The sequence below is a fragment of the Hippoglossus hippoglossus genome, chromosome 7 (assembly GCF_009819705.1).
Source record: "Hippoglossus hippoglossus isolate fHipHip1 chromosome 7, fHipHip1.pri, whole genome shotgun sequence".
Lineage (NCBI taxonomy): Eukaryota > Metazoa > Chordata > Actinopteri > Pleuronectiformes > Pleuronectidae > Hippoglossus > Hippoglossus hippoglossus.
The window spans coordinates 21,571,511-21,596,849 of record NC_047157.1 but is presented as its reverse complement, the minus strand read 5'-3'; the positions used below and the strand labels follow the sequence as shown (position 1 = coordinate 21,596,849).

General features: G+C 40.9%; 2 protein-coding genes across 15 annotated transcripts in view; both read right to left on the bottom strand.

Moving 5' to 3' along the window:
• Positions 1-703: 703 nt before the first annotated feature.
• Positions 704-13,209, bottom strand: LOC117764802 (6-phosphofructo-2-kinase/fructose-2,6-bisphosphatase 2-like). 5 transcript variants are annotated; one of them, XM_034590879.1, is made up of 17 exons: positions 13,086-13,209; positions 11,760-11,930; positions 10,741-10,866; positions 9,799-9,895; positions 9,549-9,615; positions 9,386-9,460; positions 9,248-9,304; positions 9,027-9,151; positions 8,083-8,290; positions 7,052-7,198; positions 6,861-6,965; positions 5,693-5,822; positions 4,521-4,583; positions 4,370-4,434; positions 3,094-3,294; positions 2,279-2,350; positions 704-2,187 (listed from the first exon to the last, which is right to left on the bottom strand). In XM_034590879.1, exons 2-16 carry the CDS (start codon positions 11,836-11,838, stop codon positions 2,294-2,296), a joined length of 1,602 nt encoding a protein of 533 aa, XP_034446770.1. In that variant the 5' UTR covers positions 11,839-11,930; positions 13,086-13,209; the 3' UTR covers positions 704-2,187; positions 2,279-2,293. The 5 variants fall into 5 exon arrangements, with proteins under 5 accessions (XP_034446770.1, XP_034446774.1, XP_034446771.1 ...); XM_034590883.1 differs by having other exon boundaries at positions 2,279-2,347; XM_034590880.1 differs by having other exon boundaries at positions 11,760-11,950; positions 13,086-13,207.
• Positions 13,210-15,459: 2,250 nt separating this feature from the next.
• dlgap4a (discs, large (Drosophila) homolog-associated protein 4a) overlaps positions 15,460-25,339 on the bottom strand; it is a 79,782-nt gene continuing 69,902 nt past the window's right edge. For 6 of the 10 annotated variants that reach the window (XM_034590451.1, XM_034590446.1, XM_034590453.1 and 3 more), the window contains 6 exons: positions 23,651-24,072; positions 23,459-23,556; positions 21,685-22,121; positions 20,127-20,218; positions 19,545-19,697; positions 15,460-18,853 (listed from right to left, as the gene is read on the bottom strand). In XM_034590451.1, coding sequence (XP_034446342.1) covers positions 18,629-18,853; positions 19,545-19,697; positions 20,127-20,218; positions 21,685-22,121; positions 23,459-23,556; positions 23,651-24,072 — 1,427 coding nt within the window. In that variant the 3' untranslated portion in view covers positions 15,460-18,628. The remainder of the gene's footprint in view (positions 18,854-19,544; positions 19,698-20,126; positions 20,219-21,684; positions 22,122-23,458; positions 23,557-23,650; positions 24,073-25,339) is intronic. The other 4 variants (XM_034590447.1, XM_034590450.1, XM_034590452.1 and 1 more) reach the window with 1 other exon arrangement.

The following is a 25,339-nucleotide window of genomic DNA, read 5'->3' as shown; positions in this document are numbered from 1 at the left end:
ACACACACACACACACGCACACACACACACACACACACACACACACACACACACACACACACACACACACACACACACACACACACACACAGAGAGCAGACTGAGGTCACGCTTTATCTTTTTCTCTTTTCTTTTTTCTCTAATCTTGTGTGATCTCTATAATTGTTTTGTTTTGTTTCTTTATTATTATTATTATTATTGTAGCTTTCATATGGAGCACAACCTTTATCTGACTGTATTTGTGCCATGTTGGAAGAAGTTCCTTCAAGGTTTTTCAGAGTGTTCATGAGGACGGGACATAAACAAATGGAAGGACAAATGGAAAAACCCCAAACATAATGCTATTCACACAATAAAAGAGTTCATTACTTTAATTTAAAGCATTCTACACACTAAGTGAACAAACAACATAAATCATTGACATCTCATTGACAAATCTAGATTTGACAGTGGAGCATGTGTCATATATAAATATTGTTAGGAACTATAACGTAAACGTGTGAAGGAAATAGGGAAAATGTGTTACAATTATTAGAATTATAAATGATCTAAAATCTGCTGATTTGCTCAGTATCTGTTAAAAGACTACTTTCTTTCTCTTCTGTATGAACTTGAACGATTTAATGAGATGAGCTGTTTTTGTTTGTTTGTCGTGTTTATGTCATGTGTATGACTGAGGTCAAAATAAAACTCAATGTAAAAAGTTTAAACTGAACTTTATTTAACGATACTCGTAAAATAACACTGCGCAATCACATAACAGCTTTTTAGAAACACCCAAGTGTTTTGCCAATCCACAGAATTTTATATCTCATGTTCCGTACATGTTAAAATAACCTTGATTACTACTGACACAGCCTTGCAAGGCACTTTCCCAAAAGATGAACTTTAACATCAGGAATAAATGTCAAATGAATGGATGTCATCAGGATACTATTCAGGCGGTACTGAGTAAACAGTATTTTTGTGGTATAGATAATGGATGGAAGTTATACACGAAGAACGTAGGTGGCATCAAAGTTTAGTAAAATACCCAGTGTCAATCAAAACTTTATCATTTAACGTTTGAAATATCAGCATCGATTTTGCAGAGTTCAAATATGATGAGCTTGTTATTATCACAGTGGAAAGCTTAATGTGTTCAAGCTGTTAGTCGACTTGAAGGCAACAGTCATTGAAGACAACGAGTGGAATAACTGTCACAGAGACACTGTAGCTGCTGCACTTTTTAAAGGGGACAGAAAAGGCTTCATTCATTTATATCCCAGTCCATAGCAAAAAAATCGAATTAATGTTTAATATGCTTAAAAAATAAAATACTTCATCTTATCAGATCACCAAAGGAAGGATGCACATTACCTGGGAATGTTGAGATAAGTCAATTTAAGAAAGATTCAAACACATTAAGGCTGCATGTAGCTGCATTGTAGAGAGGCACTCTCCTGAGGTACACACTTCACACAGCTTCCTACATCTAATACAGCATAATGAGTCCATACATATCATTACATTAATATGAGCAGGATTACAGAGCAGTTTTGAAGGCTGTTGTGCAAAGGCATTGAGTTCATGTACATGTGCGCAGTCACACACACACATACATTCATTATCCAACAATAACTGAATTAAGGGTGAGCAAAAAAAAAAAGACATCACAATCTTTTTCAACACAATAATGATGCGTGATCACAAATGCGGATTTTGAAATTTACAGTTAAGAATATCCAGCACACAGACTTTTCTATTTGCACCATTTGAAACACAATATTGCTTGAAAGACAGTTTTCCATATGGTCATGCACATGTCCAGCGAACGAGACGGCCTCAGCCACCTCTTTCCATCGTTTGCTGCTTTCCAATGTTGGTCCAGTGAGTTAGTCGATCCATGTTCCTTCAAATGCTTCGTGATGTGGTTGAACAGATTTATCATACATCCTTTAGGAGTGTCTACCGCTGCCTCATAAACCTTCCATAAAACGAAATAATGACATAAAATATAACAATCTCTGAGATTGGACTACTTCGAGGTTAATCACAAAATAAAACTCTAAACTAAACAGACAACACGTATATACTGTGATACAGACATGGTGCACACTACGGTGCTTAAGTACATGATGGCAGAAGCTGGTAGCGCTTTTTACTGCTGGTCCTCAGAACTGGTGACACATCCAAGCAGAGAAAAGCCTGCGATAAATGGTAAAGAATTGGGAGATATTAGTGGTGGAGAGTTCAGATGTTGCACATAAACGATACGAGGGTAAAACTCTGAAAATACCTCTGGAGTTCTGCTTTAACTGCGAACACAGTCGTCTGTGTCTGCTGCACTGAAACCGTTCAGAGAGTCCTGCTAAAAGGCAAAGGAGAGGCAGAGACTTTCAGAGAAACATCAAACCAGTGAAAGGAATGAGCAGTTTGTTTTGACTGGCACAGACTGAGCTCGAGCTAATATTAAAACCTGAGGTCACCAGCCCAAGTAAAGCACTCCCTGTTTCTGAAGGAGTAAAACTTAGATAAAAGGTCACTTTGTGGGCAACAACACCGGGAAGAGACGTGGAAAAACTACAACATCCAACATGTTTGTAAAGGGCACTGGTGTTTGACATCCGTCAACATCCGTTTACATGGAAAACAACAATAACACAACCGCAGGTTTTTTTTAATGGGAGCTGTGACCTCATACATCTGAACATATGAAGGCCTGAAACAGACAAAATGGTTTAAAATACATGCTTTGTAATAAAACTGGTTAACCACTGATGTTGCAAACAGACAAAGAAATACATGGACGCCTCTTGTTTTCACGAAAAGGACAATGTGAACGGTTGCAAGGGTCAAATATGGTAAACAAATGATTAAATGTGAGTTGAGACTCCACAACAAGGGAAAAACTAAGATCCTGAAGGTTAAAATGAGCAACTGAAAGATAAGAGTAAAAATAGATTGTAAAGAAAATATTTTTTTACTGTGTGAATTGATGTGAGGACATTTGAATTTTCATTCACCAATTATTTCTTTTATTGTCACAACTATCATTTATATACTTTCCTCCATTTACAGTATCTTTAAACCTGTTATATTTACAACACTGACCTGGCTTTGCAGCAACTCCGCCCCCTCCGACGCCTCGGAGAACTGCATGCTGGGTAAAGTGGGGGGCTGGGACATGCGGGCCTGTGGAGGGTTGCCCATGCTGTAGAGACGAGGGCGTTTAATCTGGTCCTGGCTGGACAGCGGAGTGAAGCTGTTTCTTCTGAAGAAAGCCGGCGGCACAGCATCTGTCTGGGCTTTACTCTGCTCAGTGAGGAAGAGACGGACGAGGTGGACGGATTAACACACGTCTCTTTATGTGGGACTAATTAAATCTGTCCTCGGCCTGAAATCACTGTGTCCTGTGTAACTGACTGTGAGAAGGCAAAGAGAGAAAAACAGCTACTGAGACAAACATCACTAAATATAGAAGCCACTGTAATGCTCAGTCCCTCCATTTAACAAGCGGGGTTTCTCAGTAAATGTCTTTATGTGTTAACACCCACTCTGTCTGAAACTCTCGCCACAAACCGACACAAACAGCACAACCAGGGGACAGACACGGAGATGAGGGATCAAGATGTATTAAAGCTCCACCCACTGACCAATCAATTCCTTTGAAACATGAAATCAACTCTCAATAACAAGAAGTGTCACAAAAAAAGAGGACATTGGCCACATAGGCGATAAAACAGTTAAAATAACTAAAATATAAGCGTAAATAAAAGCAAATCAAACATTCTCAACAGCTTTCAAAAGGAGAAAAAGTTTGGAGATGAAATTATAAAAAAAGCTTCAGAGGTTGAAATGTTTGTCATATGATGTAATGTAAAGACAGCGGCCCGGCTGTTGTTAAAGCACCTCAACAGTAAAATAGATTTGTGCCTCTCGCTGTTCTTTTCATTAACCGATGGAACAGACAGTAGAAGTGAAAGGAACAGTTCGACATCGTGGCTAACTACCTGTTATTTAGAAGGCTAAGCCCAGGAAATGGGAAAACAGCAAACTATGCTCTGTTAAACAGTAACAAAGTCTGCCTTCAAGCACTTTTCAAACAGATGCATATCATGGAACAAAGTGTAAACATGAACTTATTCATCTGAGTAGAAGAATGTGTGTGAAGATTTCCCTCTGGGCAAACACAGAGCTTGAGGCTGTGGCATCTGCTTCAGAAACGACTGAATATCTGGTTCCTGAAAGCGGAAACTGCCGTGTGTAATTTTGGTTTGAACTTGTGAATATAACCCTGACCTGAGTGTAACGCTTGCACCGCAGTGAACTGGGTGGACGTCGACAACGTCAGACAAAACAGACATTACATTCACAGAAAGAAGCTTACTAATGGTCTGTCCCTGTGGGTGTTGACAGCCTCAACCCCCAGGTCAAACATGTCCACTTTACAGCCTAGGAGAGGAGGGCGAGAGAAAAAGGCGTCACAACTCTGTCGGGGAAAGGTTCAGTTAACCTATGAACTGTGTTGTGAGTCTCACCGTAAGCCACAGGCGTGAGTTTGAGGACGGTGTGCAGCGGACACTTCAAGTAAGGGAGGTCATCTGTGACAGGGAAAATGAAAATAACATGTGAGACTTTCTGTGCTTTGGTTATATTCTAGATTAGAGGATGCTCATGTTTGTGTTAAACTACTGCAGAGCTTATGCTGTGCTTCGTAAAAGGCTATTTTAAGTCTGCGGTGCAACATGTCCTATGGGAGGATCCAGTGGGGAAACATGCCAGTCAGAGCTGGTTGGTTTAACTGTGATTTAGCATTTACACAGATGCTGCAACAATGACCACTTCCTCTGCCGACTGATGAAACCCTCTGTCTGCCGTATGACAGGTTCAGGATCAGGTCTTGAGCTTCATTTCCCATTTGATTTAATTTGTTTATTTTATTATTTTTAAATTATACTTATTTTGCCTTAATCCTTGATTTTTTGCGGAACACTCCCATACCTACATTTATGATACAAACAATCCACTGTTAATGTTGCTCTCAATACAGAGCATCTGCATTTTTGGTACTTTTCTATATCGATGCTGTCGTTTATATAATCAACAGTATTTACTCAATTGGGAAAAGTGCTCCACACAGAATCCACAGAATCTGAGGAGTGAACATTACTGCAGCATCCAACAGAGTTTCACGATGAAATGGGTAAATATATCCCAAGGCCACAAAAATATCTAAATGTTGTCGAGCTACATGTGACATTCTCCAGCAGACCAACTAAAACAAGAGGCCTTATCGTTGTATTGGCATCAACAAAGCACTAAGCCCCTAAAATCTGCACTTTGCCAAAAGTCTTTCTGTAAATCTGCTAATTAGAGTGAGGCATTTATTTTCTAGTTATCTTTGTATCGTGAAAGCAGATGCTCCTATTTCCCCTTAAAGCACTAGACATGTAAATTGGTCGTTTGGGTCATTTAATATCTCTCAAGAGTGTCTTTATCACCTCCCTCAGAAACGTTTAACACTCAAACAATATGACCTTGAATTACTCAGTGAAGCTGTTCTGCCACAGTTTAAGCTCGGTTACTGTTCTCTGGAGAAGTCTCGCTTGATGGTAATAATCCAATAAATTCTAGTAATATTATAAAAGCAGCTGGTGCCAGAGGAGTCAACAGTACGAGGTAAACGTGTCTTGTCATTCGTGTAAGTTACCTGCGCCCTTATCCAGGAAATAGGCGAGCAAGCAGCGCATGACGGCCTGATGACAGATGACCAGAACGTTGCCCTGTCGCTCCAGCTCCATGATCACTGGCTCCAGCCGCTGAACCAAGTCCTGGTAGGACTACGGACAGAGAGGAAACACAGAGTTTGGTTTGGTTCAGATTTATTCACACACAGTGTTCAAGCACACGCTGATTATGTCACTTTCTTATGCTGTTTTACTTCTTTACACATTAGCTATATCAAAACTATTATTTGTGGTCTCTCAAAGACGTAAGTGGGCATTAATGGTTACAAAGTTTGAAACGGACAAATCTCTTTTCATGGGAAAAAGCAGGAAAAATAAGCTTGTACCTGTCACATGCATGTTTTATTCCCACAGTAAAAAAAAGAAAAGTGTGAGTTCCTGCTAACTGTAACCTTGCAGTGCAGTGTACTATACGACCACAACAAGCTGAACAACCCCTCATATCAGTGAAGGTCAGTTTTGTTATGGAAGTTTTCTGGAAAATAGTGAAAGGAGAACTCGGGCAGCAGCTGATGTATTATGCAGAAGAGTATAATGTAGACTTGATGCATCAAGGAGACCAGAAGGTGAAACAATATACAAACGCTAACACAGTAACATGAGCAATTGTCACCCCCCCAAGTCTGAAGATTTCTCCCACAGCATCCCAGTATATCTCCCTCTACTTGCGTCGCCCATTCTAACAGCACATCCATGAAAGACTAGAATTGCTGTCACTCTCTATGTTACATGTAGGTGTTTGCATCCTGTTGGATAGTTAAGTCTAAATATGCATTCCTGAATCACATTATGTCCTTACATCTTTCCACTGGTGAAATACGCAAAAGAGTTGAAGTTGTTGCCTCTTTGTCGTGTGAAAGTCGCTAAGCGTAGACGCCACAATAAGCTGTTGGTCGGCCCTTTATCTATAACCTGACCTTGGGTACTGCTAAGGGAGAAGGGAGTATCTGTGGAATTTAGACAGGCACTATTCTCCTGCACAGATATAAAGTAATATACAATATAGATAATATATAGCAGCATATACAGTCATGTGTGAGGATGGTCAAAAAGTCCTCAACACACTCAAACTGCCAACAGCACAAATTATTCTTCAACACCATCATAGTAAAGAGAGGGAGGAGCCTTCACCTCTCCTCCAGGGTAGCGGTAGTGATACTTGTCCTGGTCCCTCATCGCAAATTCCTCCGGTAACGTTTCCTCAATCATCTTATAGGTCATGTCCTCACACACACCCTGAAACACAAGAGAAATAAAAACACTGAAAAACCCTATGACATGGCCGCACACTGCATCTGTCCGTGGTGTTAAAGAAGACATACAGCATCTATTTCGTTGAGGATCTTCCACTGCTCGTAGGGAACTCCCAGCTCCTCTGCCGTCTGAATGGTCCGTCTCAGCTGGCTGGTCCAAACCTTCAGGTCCGACAGGCGGTGTTCTTCAACAAACTCCTTCAGAGCTACAGCGAACTGATGAAAAAGACAGAGAAAAGGGACTTTTACACTGGAGAACTGACACCTACTCACAGAAAAGAAACTTTGCAGTGAATGAAATGAAGTGGTTCTTCTCTAAAAGCCTTTAAGCTGATATGCAGCAGCAGCAGCATTTCATTGATTAATGCTTTTAAATGTCATCTGTGATGTGCCACCTAAACGTTGTCAATTTTACGACTTGACAGAATCAGTTTGTCAAAGCTTGTTGAGTTGTACCAAACACTATAAAGGACTAGTTTTTGCTTTGTTGCCAAGATTTAGATGCGTTGTTCTTATTCAGCAATTGTGAAGCTAAAACCAGCAACCGTTAGCTTAGCTTAATGCAAAGTGGACACAGGGGGGAAGGGCTCAGAGACTGGCTCTGTCCAAAAGTAAACAAAGTCCTGCTTCAGGCACTTCTAGAATCAAGACCAACGATAAATCTGCTCTGTGTGTAATCCATTTCATGGATTTCGTGGATTACACAGAGGAATGTGGTTTTGATGGTTATTCGCCAGTGACCTGCGTCTGTGAGGTTTCCAAGCAACCAGTGGACAAAAATAAATGCCAAATGTTTGTGGTACAGACTTCACATTTAACACATTTAAACATAAACCAAGAATCTTTAATTCATACTGACATCGGTTATGTGTGTCACTCTTTTGTAAGGAGCAGCAGTACCTCCAGCCCGGCAGTTTACGCTGTATGCACAGCTTTTTGAGATCATTTGTATACCACACCATATACAGCCAAATACGAGAGTGGTATTCATTTTCTCATCTAACTCTGAAATAAGTCGAACAATTCTTTTAAGACTTTCAGAGACTCTGCTGTCTTTCCAGCATCCACATATGTAACAGTGTGAGGATATGTGGAAGAACCTGTTTGCCTCTCTCTGACAGTTCAGCGTCTCCCCCGATGCGTCCCTCCTCGTTGTGATGGCTCTCTCCATGGCGACAGAGGTAGATGGAGTGGGAGTGTACGTGTATGTTCATGAGGTAGTAGACTATTTTACTCTGGATGTAGTCCTGCACCCTGTTAACCAAGAAACGACGGCCGACGTTTATGACCTGGATGAAGGACAGGTTCCTGTGGGTCAGAGCGAGAAGACAAACAGACGACAGAAGGTGAGTTAAAAACACACGCACAGAGCTGGAGAGATTTAAAATGGACACAAGGATAAGGAATGAACATCTTGTACTTTTGGTGCAGCCAAAATATCCTGATGTTTTATCTATCACATGCTGCAGTGTTGTGCGTCAGCAGCTCAGCTCATTAACAGTGACAAGGTCCAACAAGATCAACAACTATTACTCGTGACTACAATTAAAGATCATAAATAAGGTATCTACCGAGTCTCAGTTGTGTTACTCTATTTAAATACATATAAGATGTGTAATTTGGATTTGCAAATATCACCAGTTGATTAATAAAGAAAACAAACAGGTTCTTCCACATATCCTCACACTGTTACATATGTGGAACACAGTTTAGCCAACAGGAATTTAAAAAGTAACAATGTCTGAATTGTTTTGTTTTCCTGTCACAACATGACCTAGATTTCTGACAACAAGAAGCCCAAGCCTTCCTAGTTTGGGATTTACTGTGTAAATGAAAAAACAATACACTGGACAATAGTCTTCTATATTAAAAAATGAGCTCCTGTGTCCACCTGCTGGACAACTTCTGCAACAACATGCTCTTGCAGACAAGAAAACAACAAGAAAACAGTAAGTTCTGACTGGCTTTTACATGGATTGTGTTAAAGGTGAGAAGTGTTACCAATTTCAAGACATGCAAATTCTTAACAAAAAAAGTATCTTACTTGTCGTGTTCGTCGGGATCTAAAGGTTGGTACGTGACTTTATAACACTCTATTCTCTTCAGAAAATCCTCCATGACACGTTCTCTGTTCCTCTCGGGGTAATCTGGGCTGGACACCTTCACATCCTTTATGAAAGAGACATTTGTAGCCATGACTTACTGTGTAACTAAGCAGGATAAGACGTGTTCCCGTGAGTGAACAGACACAAATGCATCATTTACCAGAATATTTGTAGCGATGACGTCTGGATCGTCACAGATCGATTCTACAAAAAACACCTGAGAAAAGACATATGAATTATTAATTCATAAACGCTGTAAAATCAGGTCACACCACTAAACCCTCAATGAGATTCTGACCTTGTATGCATTGTCTTTGGCACAATTCTGGATGAGTTCCCTCCTCTCTCTGGTGGTGTTGGTGGCGTCAAACACCTGACCAACAATGTAAGATAGTTACATTAAAAACAACACAAAATATTCATCAACAGGGAATGAACTTCAGTTTTTTGTGTGTCCTCACAGCGATCTGGCCTCCCTCCTCGTTCAGATAAGCTTTGACGTCCTCTAGTGCCACCAGAGCGCATTGTCTGTGGAAACAGAATTATCAGGGAAAATCATTAGCTATTTAAATGCATCTTCAGCAGCATATGATAATTATAAAAACAGGATATACATGTTAAATAAACCAGGTGTTAAGCAGTGGAGGATGAATAAGTCTGCGACACCAGAGATGAATGTAATGAATGAATGAATGTCTTTTGTTGACTCACTTTCTAATTTCCATTGCCTCTTTGTTGTCGTGTCTGAAGAAGTCGTACGATTTGTACGACTTCACTGCTTCTCTCCTATAAACTCCGAGGTTAAATACTGTAAGAGAATAAAGGCAGAGAGTCAGTTATCGACATGAGAAAGGATTACTGTACTGTAGGAGCTCCATCAAGGTGGCGACCTTCATCTCAACAGCCTCTGCAAAACCAGTTCACCTACATTCCTTTCAAATGACAACGTAAGTGTACAACTACAAACAGAATCATGACAACAGATTAACGCGACAGTGCCTTAAGCACAAGAGTTTTGATCATAATATCCCTGAATGTCATTAGTTTTCCTGTAAGAAACGTGAACCATGGCCCCGCCCTATTTTACCTGCATGTTTGCACTGAATACACAGACATGTCCCTTTAACAATAACACAGTGCTTTCTTTGTAAAACCAGATATTTCACAGGCCTCAAAATGGTACTGAATTTAGATTTAACATATTACCTTTGCCAAAGAGGTTTTAATGTTTTTGTCTGCATTTGTTTGTAAATTAGCAGGATTACAGGAAAACTATTGGATGGATACCACAAAACTTATTGAGGGGGTGAGGAAAAGATGGGTCAGGAAAGAACTCATAACATTTTGGTGAGGCTCCGGATCAAGGAGGCGGCTCAAGGAATTGTTTATTTCACTTTTCTTAACATTGTGAGATAAAGCAAATTCTCAGAGAATAATACAAGGATCTTGATGAAAAATAATCATGCATGTTAAGGGGAGTGATATCTATGAGTGTAGATCCATATAAAAATCAGGATCTAGTGATTATAGATGTGGGATAAGGGGATTGCTTGGCAGTTGCCATTTCAGTTTTTTTATTGGCTTTTATTTTCTGTGAACAAATCAAATATAGAATATACAGAAAACTCAAACATGTGCTGCTTCTGTACTGACCCTTAGTTGGCACTCCGATCCAGTTGAGGTAGCGCGTCAGCTTCTTGGCCATGTAGGTCTTCCCTCTAGCGGGCAGCCCGATCATCACGATTACAGTCGGAGAATTGGTCATGTAGGAAGCCCAAGCTGCAGGTTGTGCACACACACAAACACAGATTTTAATTATTAAACATGCTGAGTTTCAGGATATCCCCTCACAAAGCTGCTATTGGTGATAAAGGGCCAGATATACACACTATTTACATAAATGTGCAAACACACACAAATACATATTGTCACCAAGGAGTTAAAGGGTTGTGAAACAATCCAAAGTCACGTATGCGGAGTTCATCTACCGGTTGACTAACTCTCAGTTTAACATTTCCATCATAGCGCTGTCAGCTCTCGGCTGTTGGATAATGTTTCTCAAAGTCCTGCTGCTTAGCAACCAAATTTAGTTAGCCTGTGCTGGCTGGAACATGAAGTGGAAAATATTCCAACTATTCTCCTTCTTCTGTCAGTGTCCACGACAAAACCAAACAAAGACTTGACTCAAGACCTGAAATGTTGAGACCAAACAGGCAGCAGTCCTTTTGTGCTCAACATATTTGGTGGAATCATTTCTTTCCTATATTTTCTGATTAACAGATTCTTCAAAGTCTGACTGTGAAGTTATAATTATGTGGAGCTAAGTGACTTTAACAGTTGACCTTGATAATCTCAGTAGTGCTTTCCTTCAAAAGGTGTGTGTGTGGGTGTGTGCGTGCATGTGTGTGTGTGTATGTGGGTGTGTATGTGTGTGGGGTAATGTATGCTTGTGCAAACACACCCATGCGCTGTACGTCTCCTAACAATGGACGTCACAGCTGATATCAGTGCCTCCTGAAACCTTATCTGTCTTTACTAAAGAACCATTATGACAGCATCAGATCACAACGTCACAGTTAACGTGCACAGAGTTAAATCATTAATACACAACAGGTTAGTGCCTCAGGTAATGATTCAACGTTTCACCTTTAGAGGAAAGACAAACCACTCACAGCACTTCTTCTCGCTGGCTCTGTAGTCCGTCCTTTTAGGTTCCACTGCAGCTGCAGGTTTCTGCTGCCGGGCAGCCATGACGGGGCTGATCTGTGTCCTTCTGGCCCGTCTCGGCTAACGTGGGAATTGGCGAGCTATAAGGTCACTGGTGTGATGAGGTCAGCATCTCTCTGTTGAGGACAGGACACTGCTGTATCATATCAAACACTGCTCAGTGGCACCGATCAGAGCAGGGAAACACTGTCAGATGCCAACTTGTGTTAGGATCCGAGATGATAATACATTTAAAATGCTGAAGACTTAGAACTAAACAAACTGAATTACTTGTAGGACACTGGTGCAGACATTAACCACATGGCTACAACATGACCTTCCAACCGGTTCCTTTATTGTAAGTCAATCATTGATCGACAGGAAATACAAGTTGTTAATTTACAATTCTCTATAATAAAACATCACAAGTGTTCGCTGATGAAAGCCTTAGGGACGAGAAGAATCGCTTTCTTTTGCTGAAATGATCGATTCCATATGTTTTGCAAAAGTTTTCATCTCAGGCGATAATTGATCATTTATTATTTCTTTTAAGTTTAAAGTTTGATTTTTGCTCGTGAGTAAAAAACGACACCTCCTCACTGAGCTTGCACAATGTATAAGAAACATTAATATATATGTATTATATTGTAATGCTATTGATTAAAATGAACATATGCAGTATTGGGCTGCAATATCTTACAGGACAAAGTATAGGGACACTATTAAATGTCTTGTTTTATTGGACCAAGAGACAAGCAGTGAATTGTCATATTTGAGAAACTGGAGCCAAAATAGAACAATATTTTTCTGCTGATCGACTTATCGATTAACCAAGTGATGCAAACTGATCAGTCCCATTCAGTTGTATGTGAATGGAGGCTTCAATGGAGGCTGTCAGGACTATTTGACATTAGTTATTAGTTAATAATACAATTTGATGATGTATAAAATGACATAACCCCCCTGAGCCCCTCACAGGACAACCAGAGGACTGATGCCTCCTTCGTTCACAGGGTAAAAGAAAACCACGAATCCCAGAACTAGTGACGTACAATCAGGTGAAAGCTTTAAACTGACAGTAAACCATCAGTTAAACATGTGTGACCTTAGTGAAACCCTGTCGCCATTGTGTGTCAGTTGAACATCATCCTGTCTCAGACAGATGAGCTGCAGCAACACTACTGAGCTGCAAACTTCATCACTCCTGCTTATCTCAGGGCGAATGTCGCTTTAAAACAAGGAAGCAAACCTTCAGGGAAAGTCTGAGTTAAATATGAAAGGTGTAAACTCACCGAACAGGCAGCAGGTGTTTGGTTATGTTAGTTTTCCTCCTTGTTAAAGAGCAGCCATCACCAGATTCCCCCGACGGAGACTCTTCTTCTTCTCCTGCTTCTACTCGGGGGTTGTAGCTCCGCCCCCCGGTGTGACGGCTGCTGCTGCCGGAAGTTCGCCACTGTCAACTTCCGGCAACATAATAAACATTCCTGCAGAACAATAAGGACATTAGATTTCAAAATAAAACATCTTTTATAAACATGAAAAAATACAGTTTTTACTTTGTGAAAATAGACCTTTACTGACCCTGAGTTTTCATGTGGCCAAGTGCAATATCTTCTGTCATTAAATTCAAGTAAAAATTATATTTTCATGTGAATCCACAGTTTTGATTATAACTTTGTGTTTATAATGAAACGAATGCACTATTAGTTATCTTCTGAAACTTTGCAAATGCCAAGTTTTTTGTAAAAATGGAGGAAGAATGTAAATTGTGTTTTTTGCTGAAAGAAATCTGAGACATTAGTAATTTCAAATGCCTTAGTATGAAATCATTTTGGTTGGATAAAGACCTTTTTTCAACATTGACTGGTTTTCTTATTATTTTAGAAAGATTAAACGTTGAACATTTTCATTCTATATGGGAACTACTATATTCACAAATACACATTTTTTTTTAATTTAAATCAGACACTATAGTGAAACATTACATGGATTTAAGAATATTAAAGCAATAAAAACAGTAGGTGTTTGAGGGCCTCAAGTGTTTTTTACTCCTTATTAAATGGTACAATTTTGTATGACTTGTATTTGTATGAATATATGATTAAATGAATAAAATAGCATCCTCTGGAGTAATTTGCTTCACCTATTCAGAATAAAACCATTAAAATCAAGGTTGGAAATGGAAACACTAAATAAAAAAATTCTGTTTGTGAGTTCTTTGTCAGTGTCTTTCAGACTTTATCCAACTACATGAAAAACCTATTGCGATGCACACTGAAGGTGAATTAGTTGTTTAATTTAATTGTGAACATTGTGAGTTTCCACCACATGGTGTTGCCATTGCATCGCTGCACATTTTGAACACTCATCATGGAATTTTAAAATATTGACACTAGCTGCCGGCCAAATTTCGGTCTTGGTCATAGCGACACCTGCTGGTCACAGGAAAGGAAAGGAAGTTGACCTTCTGTCGTTTTCATCCTCGTGCAGTTGCACAAATACTCTTGCATGGATTTAAAAGAGTAACACACAAATTTATAAAAATATACAAACTTTATTCATTAGAAATGTATTTTAAAAGTCAACTGACACTCAGTACTTTGCATTCTGTACTCTCTCATATCACAAACAATATCTTTTAAACTCTATCTATCTATCTATCTATCTATCTATCTATCTATCTATCTATCTATCTAAATTACCGAGTGTCAGTTGACTTTTAAAATACATTTTTAATGAATAATGTAGTAAATAGTAGTAAAGAGTATTTGTGCCACTTCCTGGGGATGAAAACGACAGAAAACCAACTTTCGCTGCTAGGATCACTTTATTTCCTGTCAAGTGAGGAGATGTCTGTTGGCATGGAGGACGGAGATCCGCCATCTTGTCAGCAGCCAGCTAATCTTGCAAATCTGTATGGAATAGTCCCAAAGACTTCATGCTTTTTTTCTCAAGAAATTACCATGGCAACACGTTACATGCTGTTTTTGAGGGGCCTCACATGTTTGGAAACTTTGAGAAAATTTGTCCCACGCTTCAGAAAGCCTAAAAGGTGTATAATGTGATGGGATTGCATGGTGAGGCAAAATCCTCTCTAGTGCCTCCCTATAAAAGTAGTGGTACGTTTAACTACATTTATGTAATTTGGTTGGCAGACATATTAGACCGAGTCTCTTGGGTCCATGACATACATCCTACAGTGAGAGCATAATTTGGAATCTTGTAAACTCCACCCAAGTTTTACGCCACCAGGTTTTGGTTTCCATCCCAACATAATTATTACTTTATGTCAGTCCAGTGTTCATGTGTGAAAAGTCAAATTATCAGTCAGCACTAGACATGTGGGGACCCCAATGTGCACAAAGGTGAGAGGGTCCTTTAATGCTGCTCAGAGCTTTACTGTGAATTACTGTTACTTCTAAGTGTTGCTTGTATGACCACATACTAAGGTGGACCAAATGGAGTGTTTTGCTGACCCTTTTGTTTATTTTGAGTTATAAAACAATAAAAACAACTGCACAAAAATGAAACATAAGTTGCTTTGGGATCACAAAGAAAGGTTTTTGCTGGGCACTAATTCTGCTTCATATCCAGGAAAAACAATGAAAAGAATCGAGGTAATTAGTTTTTGACACATATCCAAGGAAGAACATGCATTTCAAAAAACTGAGTGGCATTCCCCTTTAATTCTACAGTTTATTTCATACAGAAAATATGCCACATAACTCATTGCAATCACAAGTCTTTATTCTCTTAAAGGAAACTAGCCTCACAGTGTCTAACTAATACACCATTACATTAAACAACCCTTTGTAAGATATGTGCTTAGTTTGTAAAATTATATTTGTCAGTACAAGATAATCTGGAACTACATAGTTTTTGCTCATTCCCCGAAGCTGGATCACTGAGAGGACAGATGCCAAAGAGTGGCTGTGTAGCCAGGGACAGATGGCTGCTATAAGGGTGGGTGCACAAGTCATAATGGGCTTATGATTCTCAGCGTGTTTCTGTCCATCAAGCATACACATTGACCCAGTATTGATGACAACTGAAACCGACTTTGTCTCAGACTGTTCTGTAAATTCTACAAGAAAAAAAAAAAGATCGCAGCACTTCCACATAATCTGCCTCCAGAGTTGCAAGATCTGGTCACCGTCAGTCCATTTTGTAGCCCTTTGAAACTCAGGAAGTACTGGTAAACGAACCGTCTGAAGTTCCCTGATCAGGTCGTGCTCTCTTAAAGTTCAGTATGTGGACAAATAAAGGGATCCAGCTCTCAAATGATATGAAAAAGAAGTGAGAGGACTTTCCACCATTCGTCACAGTTATAAACTCTTACGTGCAGTACGTACCCTGAATGCCTCACACAGACTGAACAGTTTCAGATAAATTTTTGCAAGACCCATTTAAAGGAGTACTAAAAATTCACTGGCAAGGATCTAAGTGTATTTTTATATGTAAGAAGGCCATGCTTTTAGAGATTACACATTAATGACATGTCTAATGCTAATGATTCATTTGTGTGTAATATTAACTCAGCAGTTAATATTACCGTCATGTGGATGAGAGCAATAAAAACGACAGCAAGAATGATGACCAGGACATGTAGCAAAGGGATGTTTAATGATTTCTTTGGACAATGAAATGCACATGTCCATTGTTGATGTAATACAAATAAGAGAATAAGAAAATCAACAACTTGGTTTTGTGTCAGCATTCCCAGCTCAACATGATTTCTGGTTTGATGTAAATTAAGGAATTCAAAATGGAGCAGATGATGTCTGGAGTGTCACGCAAGGACTGACCAGTAGGGGGAGAGCCAGCTCTTACTAAAACAAAAAGATGGAAAAAAACTAGTGAGTCGACCTACGACTGCTATGCCTTGTTCCACTCGTGTTCCCTTGGCACTTGTGTTTGTGTGAAAGAAAACTGAAACATGGAAACTACACCGGTCCCATGCTCAACGTGTAGGCATGGCGCATGTGGAGTGAGCTGATGCGAACACAAACAAAACTTTGCTGAGAATGCGCACACAGACAGCTGAGCTCATGAGCAGATTAAATAAAATAATCACGTTTAAATAAAAGCTGTATCAAATGACACTGAAATGTTGATGATCATTGTTGTCTTGGCACGATACGATACCCTCGCAGCACCAGTAACTTTCATAATTACAGAAGTCAAGACATATTTGGGTTCACCTCATTTCCGATGAAAGTCACAAAAGGCGTCAAATGACATTAAAAATTTAAATTAGAAATGTACCACAGTTATTCATTCTCAACAAACGGGGTGGGAGCTCGAGCTGCTAGAAAGGAGCGTGAAGGCGGCGGCTGGTTTGAGAATTCAAATTACGCCCATGCTTCACTGAACCAAACCTTAGGTGAACGTAACTTTTCCTCTTCGAGAACACTGAACAGGTCTGGATTAGAAAAATTTGGCAAACGGCTCAGAGCGTGAAGCCAGTTCATTTGAGGTTATATAATAAATAATCAATCCATAGTGGTTTTGCACTGGTGAGAGTTTAAGAGTTCAACCTGAGATTTTTTTGTTTTTTCTCCAAGGACAGTCAGTTCAGAAAAGATATAAACATTCATCCTTCATGCTAAGAGATGTTTTGTTAAATAATTTAAGACTGGGTACCTACTGCATTGCTTGTTCTAACATGATTATTGCTTTGTTATTCCATTTCCTTTCCAGTAGCAAGAAAACCCCCACCCAAATCACACGAAGTCTGGTGGAATGGGAATGCCATATCAAGTGGTGAGTCTTGGTCCCCTGCATCGCACAGGGATGCAGTGAATGTCAGAACGATCAGGCAAACAAAAGGTGGGGCGGACTTGATCTGAGGTGAATGGAAAGTGCAGTGATCAAGTCAACATGAGCCGTAAATGCATACATGTCATACATTCCTCCGTAGCTCACTGGCTGGACAGTCGGTCCTCGCATCGCTTCACAAACACAAACAAATGTAAGACTTTAACAATGGGTTCTCACAGACACACAGACTGTGTAGTGCGCGCTCGTGAAGAGGAGAGGAAAACAGAGAGAGGTGGAGTGAATGATTGCATCAAGTGCTAATATATCATGACAGTACATGTACTCGATCTATAAAAAACTACCTTGGTACTGAACACTGACCTCTTTCTAACAAATAATCTGGTATACAACATTTACAAAATGAACATTGTAGTAGTGTGATATTTTTAATATATATGCTACTGCCTTCCTCTGGTTCTCTGCATTTTTAAACCTCTGAGTACATTATCGCCGTCTTATAATTCTTACACAGTAAAGCGTACACACCACACCCAACGAGGGGCAGCCTAATACAAACAGAGAACAGGAAGACTCTGTGGACAGTGAGTACACCTGCATGTGTGTCCTGAGTGTGTGTGGATGGTAGCTCAGCTCGTAAACCAGGCAGCCACAACTTGCCGGTAGACTCAGCAGTGAAGGGAGTTTTTAAGAGAGTAAACGTCTGGGATACCAAGTTTCTTCAGCTCACAAAGTACAGGATGTCCTTGCACATTTAAGACAGTCTTGATATACTTTAGGAGATAATAATCATTAATAATAACAATAATAACAATAGTATTAAACATCGGTCAATGTTATTTCTGTCCCATGGCAGCCGGGTCATGATCTGTAATTTTCTGGATTGTTTCCGTGTGATCCCAAAGCTCCTTCCGTCATCAGCTGCTCTGCTATGAGGGATCGCCTCTGTGCATCCGTTGTGTGTCTGCGTGTTTGTCTCAGATCTGTTTGTGTGTTTGTGTCAATGAATGTTTAAAGTGAGTCAGGATATTCCTCGATCATTGGTGCTGGTTCACCCTCAGAGGCGGGTTTGGGCCTCGGGGACGTAGATTTCAATGCTGTCAGCGCTTTCTGTGGCGGAGTTCTGTCGTACTGACGCCGCACGCTTTGCTGCCATCAGCCGTTTCCTGGCTTCTTGTCGCTGCTTGTCCACAGCCGAGTCCACGCTCCTGTCCTTGCCTGCAGACAGCTTGGGCTTTGACTGCCTCTTTGGCACAGATGCTGGAAGCGGCTTGTTTTCATCCTGAAGAAATCAAATTAGAAAAGAGGAGGGATAAGGTACAGTGTTGAAAACAAAAACCTTCAGTGGGATTGATATATTGTTGTTTGTAAGCTAAATTAAAACTAACGTAAAAATCCTCACATTTGAGAAGCTGGCATCAGCGAATGTTTGGCAACTTTGGTTGGAAATGTCAGAAACTATTTATCGGTGTTAAAAATAATTGCTCCGTTATTATCAATTCTGAGAATGATTAATTGGTTCTGGCTGGATTTACACTTAAACCTAATGACCCACACTTTCTTAAAGTGGTAAATTCAATAAATTAAACTAAGGTGTAGGTGACGTGTGCCTCCTCAGAAATGTAACTACGCATCAGCGCTACACCTTCAATAGAGGTACCACATGGGGAAAGCAACAACTGTGGTTGGCTGCTTGAGTTTTCTTTCAGGGATGTCACTCCAGATCTATGAGTGCTCAGCGTCACTGCATCACAAAGTGAATGAAAGACAGTAAAAGCAATTTTCTGCAGGGAATACAAAGCACTCTAATGATGCAGAGGAGATATCAACGAATGAAATCTGGCTCAACTATAAATTCAAATGTACGTCACCCTTTGACCCCTTGTGTCGACATTAAATAAAACGTAATTCTTCCAGCTCTATCGGAGTTACTACCCGAAAGAACTTGAACACTCTGTGGCACCAAACATCACCTTCTTCTCCGGTTTCTCAGGAAGTTGCCAGTTGTTGGCTTTCAGTTGGTAGAGCTCGTCAAACTTCATGCTGATGTCTTCTATTGTGAGTTGAAGCAGATCCCAGAACCCGGCGAGGTCCTGTGCTGTTGGTCGTGGGTGGGCATTCATGTCCTGGGGAAAGGGAAAATGAATCAGTATTGACAAGTGTTAGAAACCAGAGAGAATTAGTCACATCCCTCCGCACAAACAGATTTCCAGGGCAGCTTCTCTTCAAGCAAATAGATGACGAGAAAACACAACTGACACTAATCGACATTCAGATTATTACATTCCGGCAATATTAGACCTGCGATAGAGTGTCTGACAAGAAGGAAGAGCAGACAATTGAGTCAAGTAAGCCGAGCGATCATCTATCAGAATAAATTTGCCTGAACAAATCAGAGGATTTCTTGTTTCCGCTTCCTCTCTAAATGTAATGTAATCGACTCCTGCGCGTCAGTGTGAACGACAAATGATGTTGGCAGCGCAAAGATTGAAAGCAATTGGGGTCAATGAGAATTTGAGAGGAAAAAACAAACGTGATGTAATGGAGCCACTCACCAAGTTCTCTCTACAGAGGCCTCTGAACTGCTCAAACTTCTGTGCCATGATGAGCTGAGCGCTGCCTACAGCACTGCGGATCGTCCCCAACACTACGAAAGCAGAGAAGAGAATATTATTACTCATCAACCGGTTGACAAGAATGAGCATAGAAAAAAATAAAAGCATTTGAGCCTGAAAACCCCACAAAGAAGTCATAAACTGCTGTAGGATAGAGACACCAGTCCTTTTGCACTGGAGAGATACTGTAAATGAAGGGCTGGGGGGGGTTGAATTCATTCCCGTAGTCTAGTAATGAAATATTTATGCGCACATTTACCAAGTAATATTCTGTGACAGTAAATGATTTCCTTAGAAGTAATTTATTGACTCAATCTAAGTGAGGACAACAAACAGCTCTTTATTCGGCTATTTTATGCCCTAATATTTGCATGTAAATGGAAATTCATAATTCAGGTCCACAGAGAGGTGCAGGAATGATAATCTGACGGAGCCTCGGCTGCTTGTGTCCTCCGTGCTCATTCATATTTAAGACACTGCAGAGATACATCAGTCTAAAAGCCTGAGTGGTATTCTGGGAGAAGAGAGAAGTGGAATGACTCTGCTGTGGCTGTATATCAAAGCTAAAACAAGGCTTACTCCCACTCTAACCAGCAGCAATACTGTGAGTCAATAGCAGGATTGAGTTGGTCACGTTTGGCCTCATTGTCTACATGGACGTCGCCTGACCTACTCCCCTGTCTGTGAACTCCAGTAACAGGGACATCAATTCAATCCTTCACATCACTCACTGACAAGCTATTCACTTTATTACAGTTATATTGTGCCTCAGTTTTTTATGTTTTATTCATGGCTTTTTCGAGACGGAAGACAACTGTGCTATCTATTAAATCTAGCGATATAGTGTATATGAATGCCTCTCCCTGCACCTTAAAGCTTCTTACAACTTACAGTTGCAACTTATATAAACTAAACTGCTCATATGTCATGTTCTCTACAAGGAACAAGGTACTGTCTCATTACACAGTACTTACAATTTCAGGTCATAGGATATTTTAACAGTCGCTGTACTTCATGTTCAAACTGAGCGTGGGAGAACTCGTTTCAGGAACAATGCTTCCCACAAAAGGGAATTAGCGATAACATTTTTATCACGTCAATATTTCATTTGTCTTTAAAAGACTATACTTAAGTAATAGCAACTCAGAAGGTCTATGGCAAATTCTAGCCAGCATTGGCACTACATTACAAAGTAGTGTTCTCCCCGTGTCACTGAAGCAACAGGGGAAAGGGGGAATTGAACAAATACAGACAACAGACAACAAATTACTAAACAGATTATGGTCCATTACCACCATGCTCTGAACTGAATTACAGCAGAACATGATTTGCATGTAGCTCAAAATAAAGACGGATCGCAATCACATTTGTGATGTGACGAACGCGAACACATACAGTTTATGTAAGAAAGTATCTCAAAATGTATCTGGATTTTATGCAAATGTGTTAACGGGACCTAAATGTTTTGATAGTGACTTCATGTAATTATGTTACTTACCCTCCTCTGAGATCTTGTTGTCTTTGGTCTCCTGCTCCATCTGTTGACACCAGCCCTCCATGCGGCCTGTTTCCGCCTGCAGGAGCTTCAGAAACCAGTTGCCGTCTCGGAGGCAAGCTGGCGTGCCGGTTTGAACATTACCTCCGTGGTTGCTGCAATTTCCAGACTCCAAGCTGGGGTCTGGTGGTGGCAACGAGGAGGGGTCCAGAGCCGGGTCTAGACTCTGCGGAGGGGAGGTGGATATCCTGGGTGGGGCTGAGGTGTGTTTAAGGGCCTGCTGTTCCATGGCTTTGTCCGGTCCGTTGGGCGCAGTGGTATTCACTGTTTGACTGTTGGTGCAGTTGGCTGTGTTGTTTTCTGTGGGTGCGGCATCCTGGGGCTCCTGAGGCTCAGTCTCTGTGTTTTGTCTGGAGGACATGCTGCTTTCCCGGCTGAGACTGCAGAGACATGAATAAACATGAGCTCCTGACAGACAGTTAAATAAATAAGACAATGATGTGATGCATCGAATATATTCCATTGAAACAGTTTGAGGTCAGTGAGCTTAGCTGACAGACGTTCATGGCAGATGATGGTGCGGCATTGTGCATTTCAAAGAAGCACCAAGAGAAATGGAAATTAGCGGCAAACCAGGTATAAAAGATTAAAGCTCAGCAGGCTGCTGGCTTCAGAGATAATGAGGAGGAGAAAAGGAAACAGACTGTCAAACCAATGTGATTAAGGGGCATTACAGAGTACTGGAAATGTTTAAATGGTCCGTTTCTCACTGTTTTCAGTTCACTACAGTCAAAGCAAGAGTAAAAGGGCATCAATCAGAGAGCTGGGCTGCTGTCCTGCTGCCAGGCCGACTGCTGCTGAATGACCTCAACCACTCGCTGGTGCTGAAGCTTCACCAGCAAAACAGTGTGTGTGCAGTTATGGAAGCAGAAGAACTAAAGTGCATCAGACACAGGCCTGTCAATGGGGTCAAAAAGGTATCAGAATATTAAAATGTATTCTGGTATCACTATATTCATATTTGGAAAAAATATGAGTATATATAAATGTATAATAAGTATTTTTAAACCTTTATCCAACCAATAAAGTACCACTGACTGGAAGAAACTGGAATATCCGTTCACACCTTTCCAGAGTGATTCACTAAAGCCATTTTCAGCCAGGACCTCTGGGTAAAATCCGGAGAATTGGCTACGGAGTTTACTCGTAGTTTACCTTTCACACATGCACAACTCAACGGGAGGTTCTGTGCACAGACGCATTCACAACAGCCAATAATCAAATCAGGTGAGAGGCTGCACGGCCGGGAGCAGCAGGCAGAGGCAGGAAGTGACGCATTAACTCCGCTACCAAGATCATGTTTACAGCACCCCGACACCTCGTCAGCTCTAACACCACAAACTCTCTTCACATCTGCGTCTTCTACGTGTATGATGCCGCTTATCCCCGGGAGACATTTATTTTCTTTTTGTTTGTTTTTTCATTTTTGCATCTGTTACACGCTCGCTGTGTTCAGGTCAGAAACTATGGAAAATCTGACATTTGCGTTCACACGTTGACCTCCTCTGGAGAAAATACAGAGGAACTGCGGAGACCAGTGCATGTCTGAAAGCAGCTTAGCAGTGAAGCAGGAAAATTGTGATGATCAGTAACCTACAAATCCTCATCATGTCCTTCTTTGCAACATCTTGTTGAAGACTGGATTACACATAAACCATCAAATCATTACTTATGGCTTTTCATTCACTGTTAATGTGAAGTGTGAGAATATACTTACGGCCTGCCGTTCTCCACTTGAACTCCAATTGACTGAAATTTTAGGGGCGTAGTCAGTGATAGTGGTTCCTCTCTTGGATTTGGAAGTACACAATCCACCTGAACAATCATTGATGCCAGAAAAGCAGTCAAATACAAGCTTTATCTTTCTGCCAGTATGATGTGTCCCACTACAGAAGTAGACAACTCTTACCTGAATTCCTATTGAGGACAGTTTCCTCTTGGTTGCAGTCGGGGGCTGCTCTAGGGTGACAAGAGAGCTCAGGGTGTCATTTTGGGGTAGGGTAGATGTGGAAGTGGTGACGTTGGTGACAGTGATAGTGGGAGGCAGGTCACGAGGGGCTGGAACAGGAGGAACAGAGCCTGCAGCGGGTGTAGGGGTTACAGCAGGGACAGCAGCTGGTGGAGGCTGGGTCCCCTTCGCCAGGCTGCCTGTGCGGAGGCTACAGAGACTGTCAGAGGAATTGCTGCGTCCTGACTGGCTGTTGGCCTCACTGCCACGGTCAAGGTACACGTCTTGGGCTGACTCGGTGCTGCTCTGCAGTGTCACTGAGATGAGGGGCTTGGAGGTGGTGCGGGGTGGGACTGGAGGAGGGGCCCTCCTATTGCTGACTGCTGGCAGAAGAAGCAGATAAAGAAAAGAGCCAAGCATGAGAAACCTGCTCTTTGGCTCATCGGACTTCAGAACGAAAGCAAAAGTATAAAACATAAAACCATAAACATCTGAAAAACAAACCTGCACTTTGCCCTTATTGCTGCCTCCATGAGGATGTGCTTAATGCTACCTCTGCTACCCTGTAAAGCTGCTGGATGCTGTGCTCCATTGACGTCAGTCTGTCTCTATGAGGATCTTTGCTTTCATGCCACACCATCACAGACCCTCTGGGGACCGTATGACAGGACATCTCTGTTCCTGGCTCAAAGCAATTTTGAGGAAATAAACTGGGAAAGAAAGTGTTCTTGTTGTGCTTTCCTGTTTGTATTCCTCCTACATCTGAAGAACTCCAAAGATTAGCCAAACACCAACACAGTGAAGATTAGACGAGTGACACCGCAGTCATCCTGTCGTTTTGTTATTTTTAGATTTATTGTTACATGTCTCAGTGGATGAAATGGGAGATATGCACAGACAAAAGGAGAACAAAATCTCCTCAATGCCTGTCTCTGAAGTTGAAGATTTGCATATTTAAAGTTTCTATCTTGCTGCCTAAGCGATTAAACTTTTAGCAAAGGAAATTTTAATTCTCTTGTTCACTGGCTTTGTTCTCATCACTTGCGTTCACTCCCCAGCTCTCACTCTCTCAAGCACATGCTCTCAGCTCATTCATATGTTTTACCAAACTCCGTCCAGATAAACATGAACCACTTGAAAAGCCTGGAGCAGGGACTATTTGGCACATGGAACTACAATGCAGATATTAAATTCAGTCTCTAGTTCCTCTGCTTGAAACATAGGTTATTTGAAAAAAAACCATCGCTCAGAAATGTAAACACACATGTACATTTATAGGGACTGAATTTGATCAATGTATATTGTCAAATTGGCAGCTACTCTCTTTTGCCTCACACCTGCTGCTCTCATAAACGTATTGTCAACCACAACAAGACGCTGTTTCAGAATAGAGGATTTAGCAGCTTGAGAGAAGTTGGTAGAGACCAAAATCAGAGCTAAAAAGGATGTACGTTCTTCAGCAGGCCAGAAATATGACTGCACATGGATGCTAATGTTGCTCAATAACTGCTATAACCTCAACTGTTACAATCTATTAGAATTAGAGAAGTCACCATTGCGCACACAGTGTAAACGACTATTCAAAAGGTTTCACATTCTGGCGTTGACACATGAACCTTGGATTCCCAAACTCCTTCTACAGAAAAACTA

Bases quoted from the DNA above. Each gene is read 5' to 3' on its own strand.
- LOC117764802 (XM_034590879.1), bottom strand. From the start codon at position 11,838: ATGGCTGCCCGGCAGCAGAAACCTGCAGCTGCAGTGGAACCTAAAAGG. The intron at 9,461-9,548 runs GTGAGGACACAC...ATTGTTGGTCAG, and splicing joins AGGAGGGAGGCCAGATCGCT to GTGTTTGACGCCACCAACAC. The intron at 4,435-4,520 runs GTGAGACTCACA...CTCCTCTCCTAG, and splicing joins ACTCACGCCTGTGGCTTACG to GCTGTAAAGTGGACATGTTT.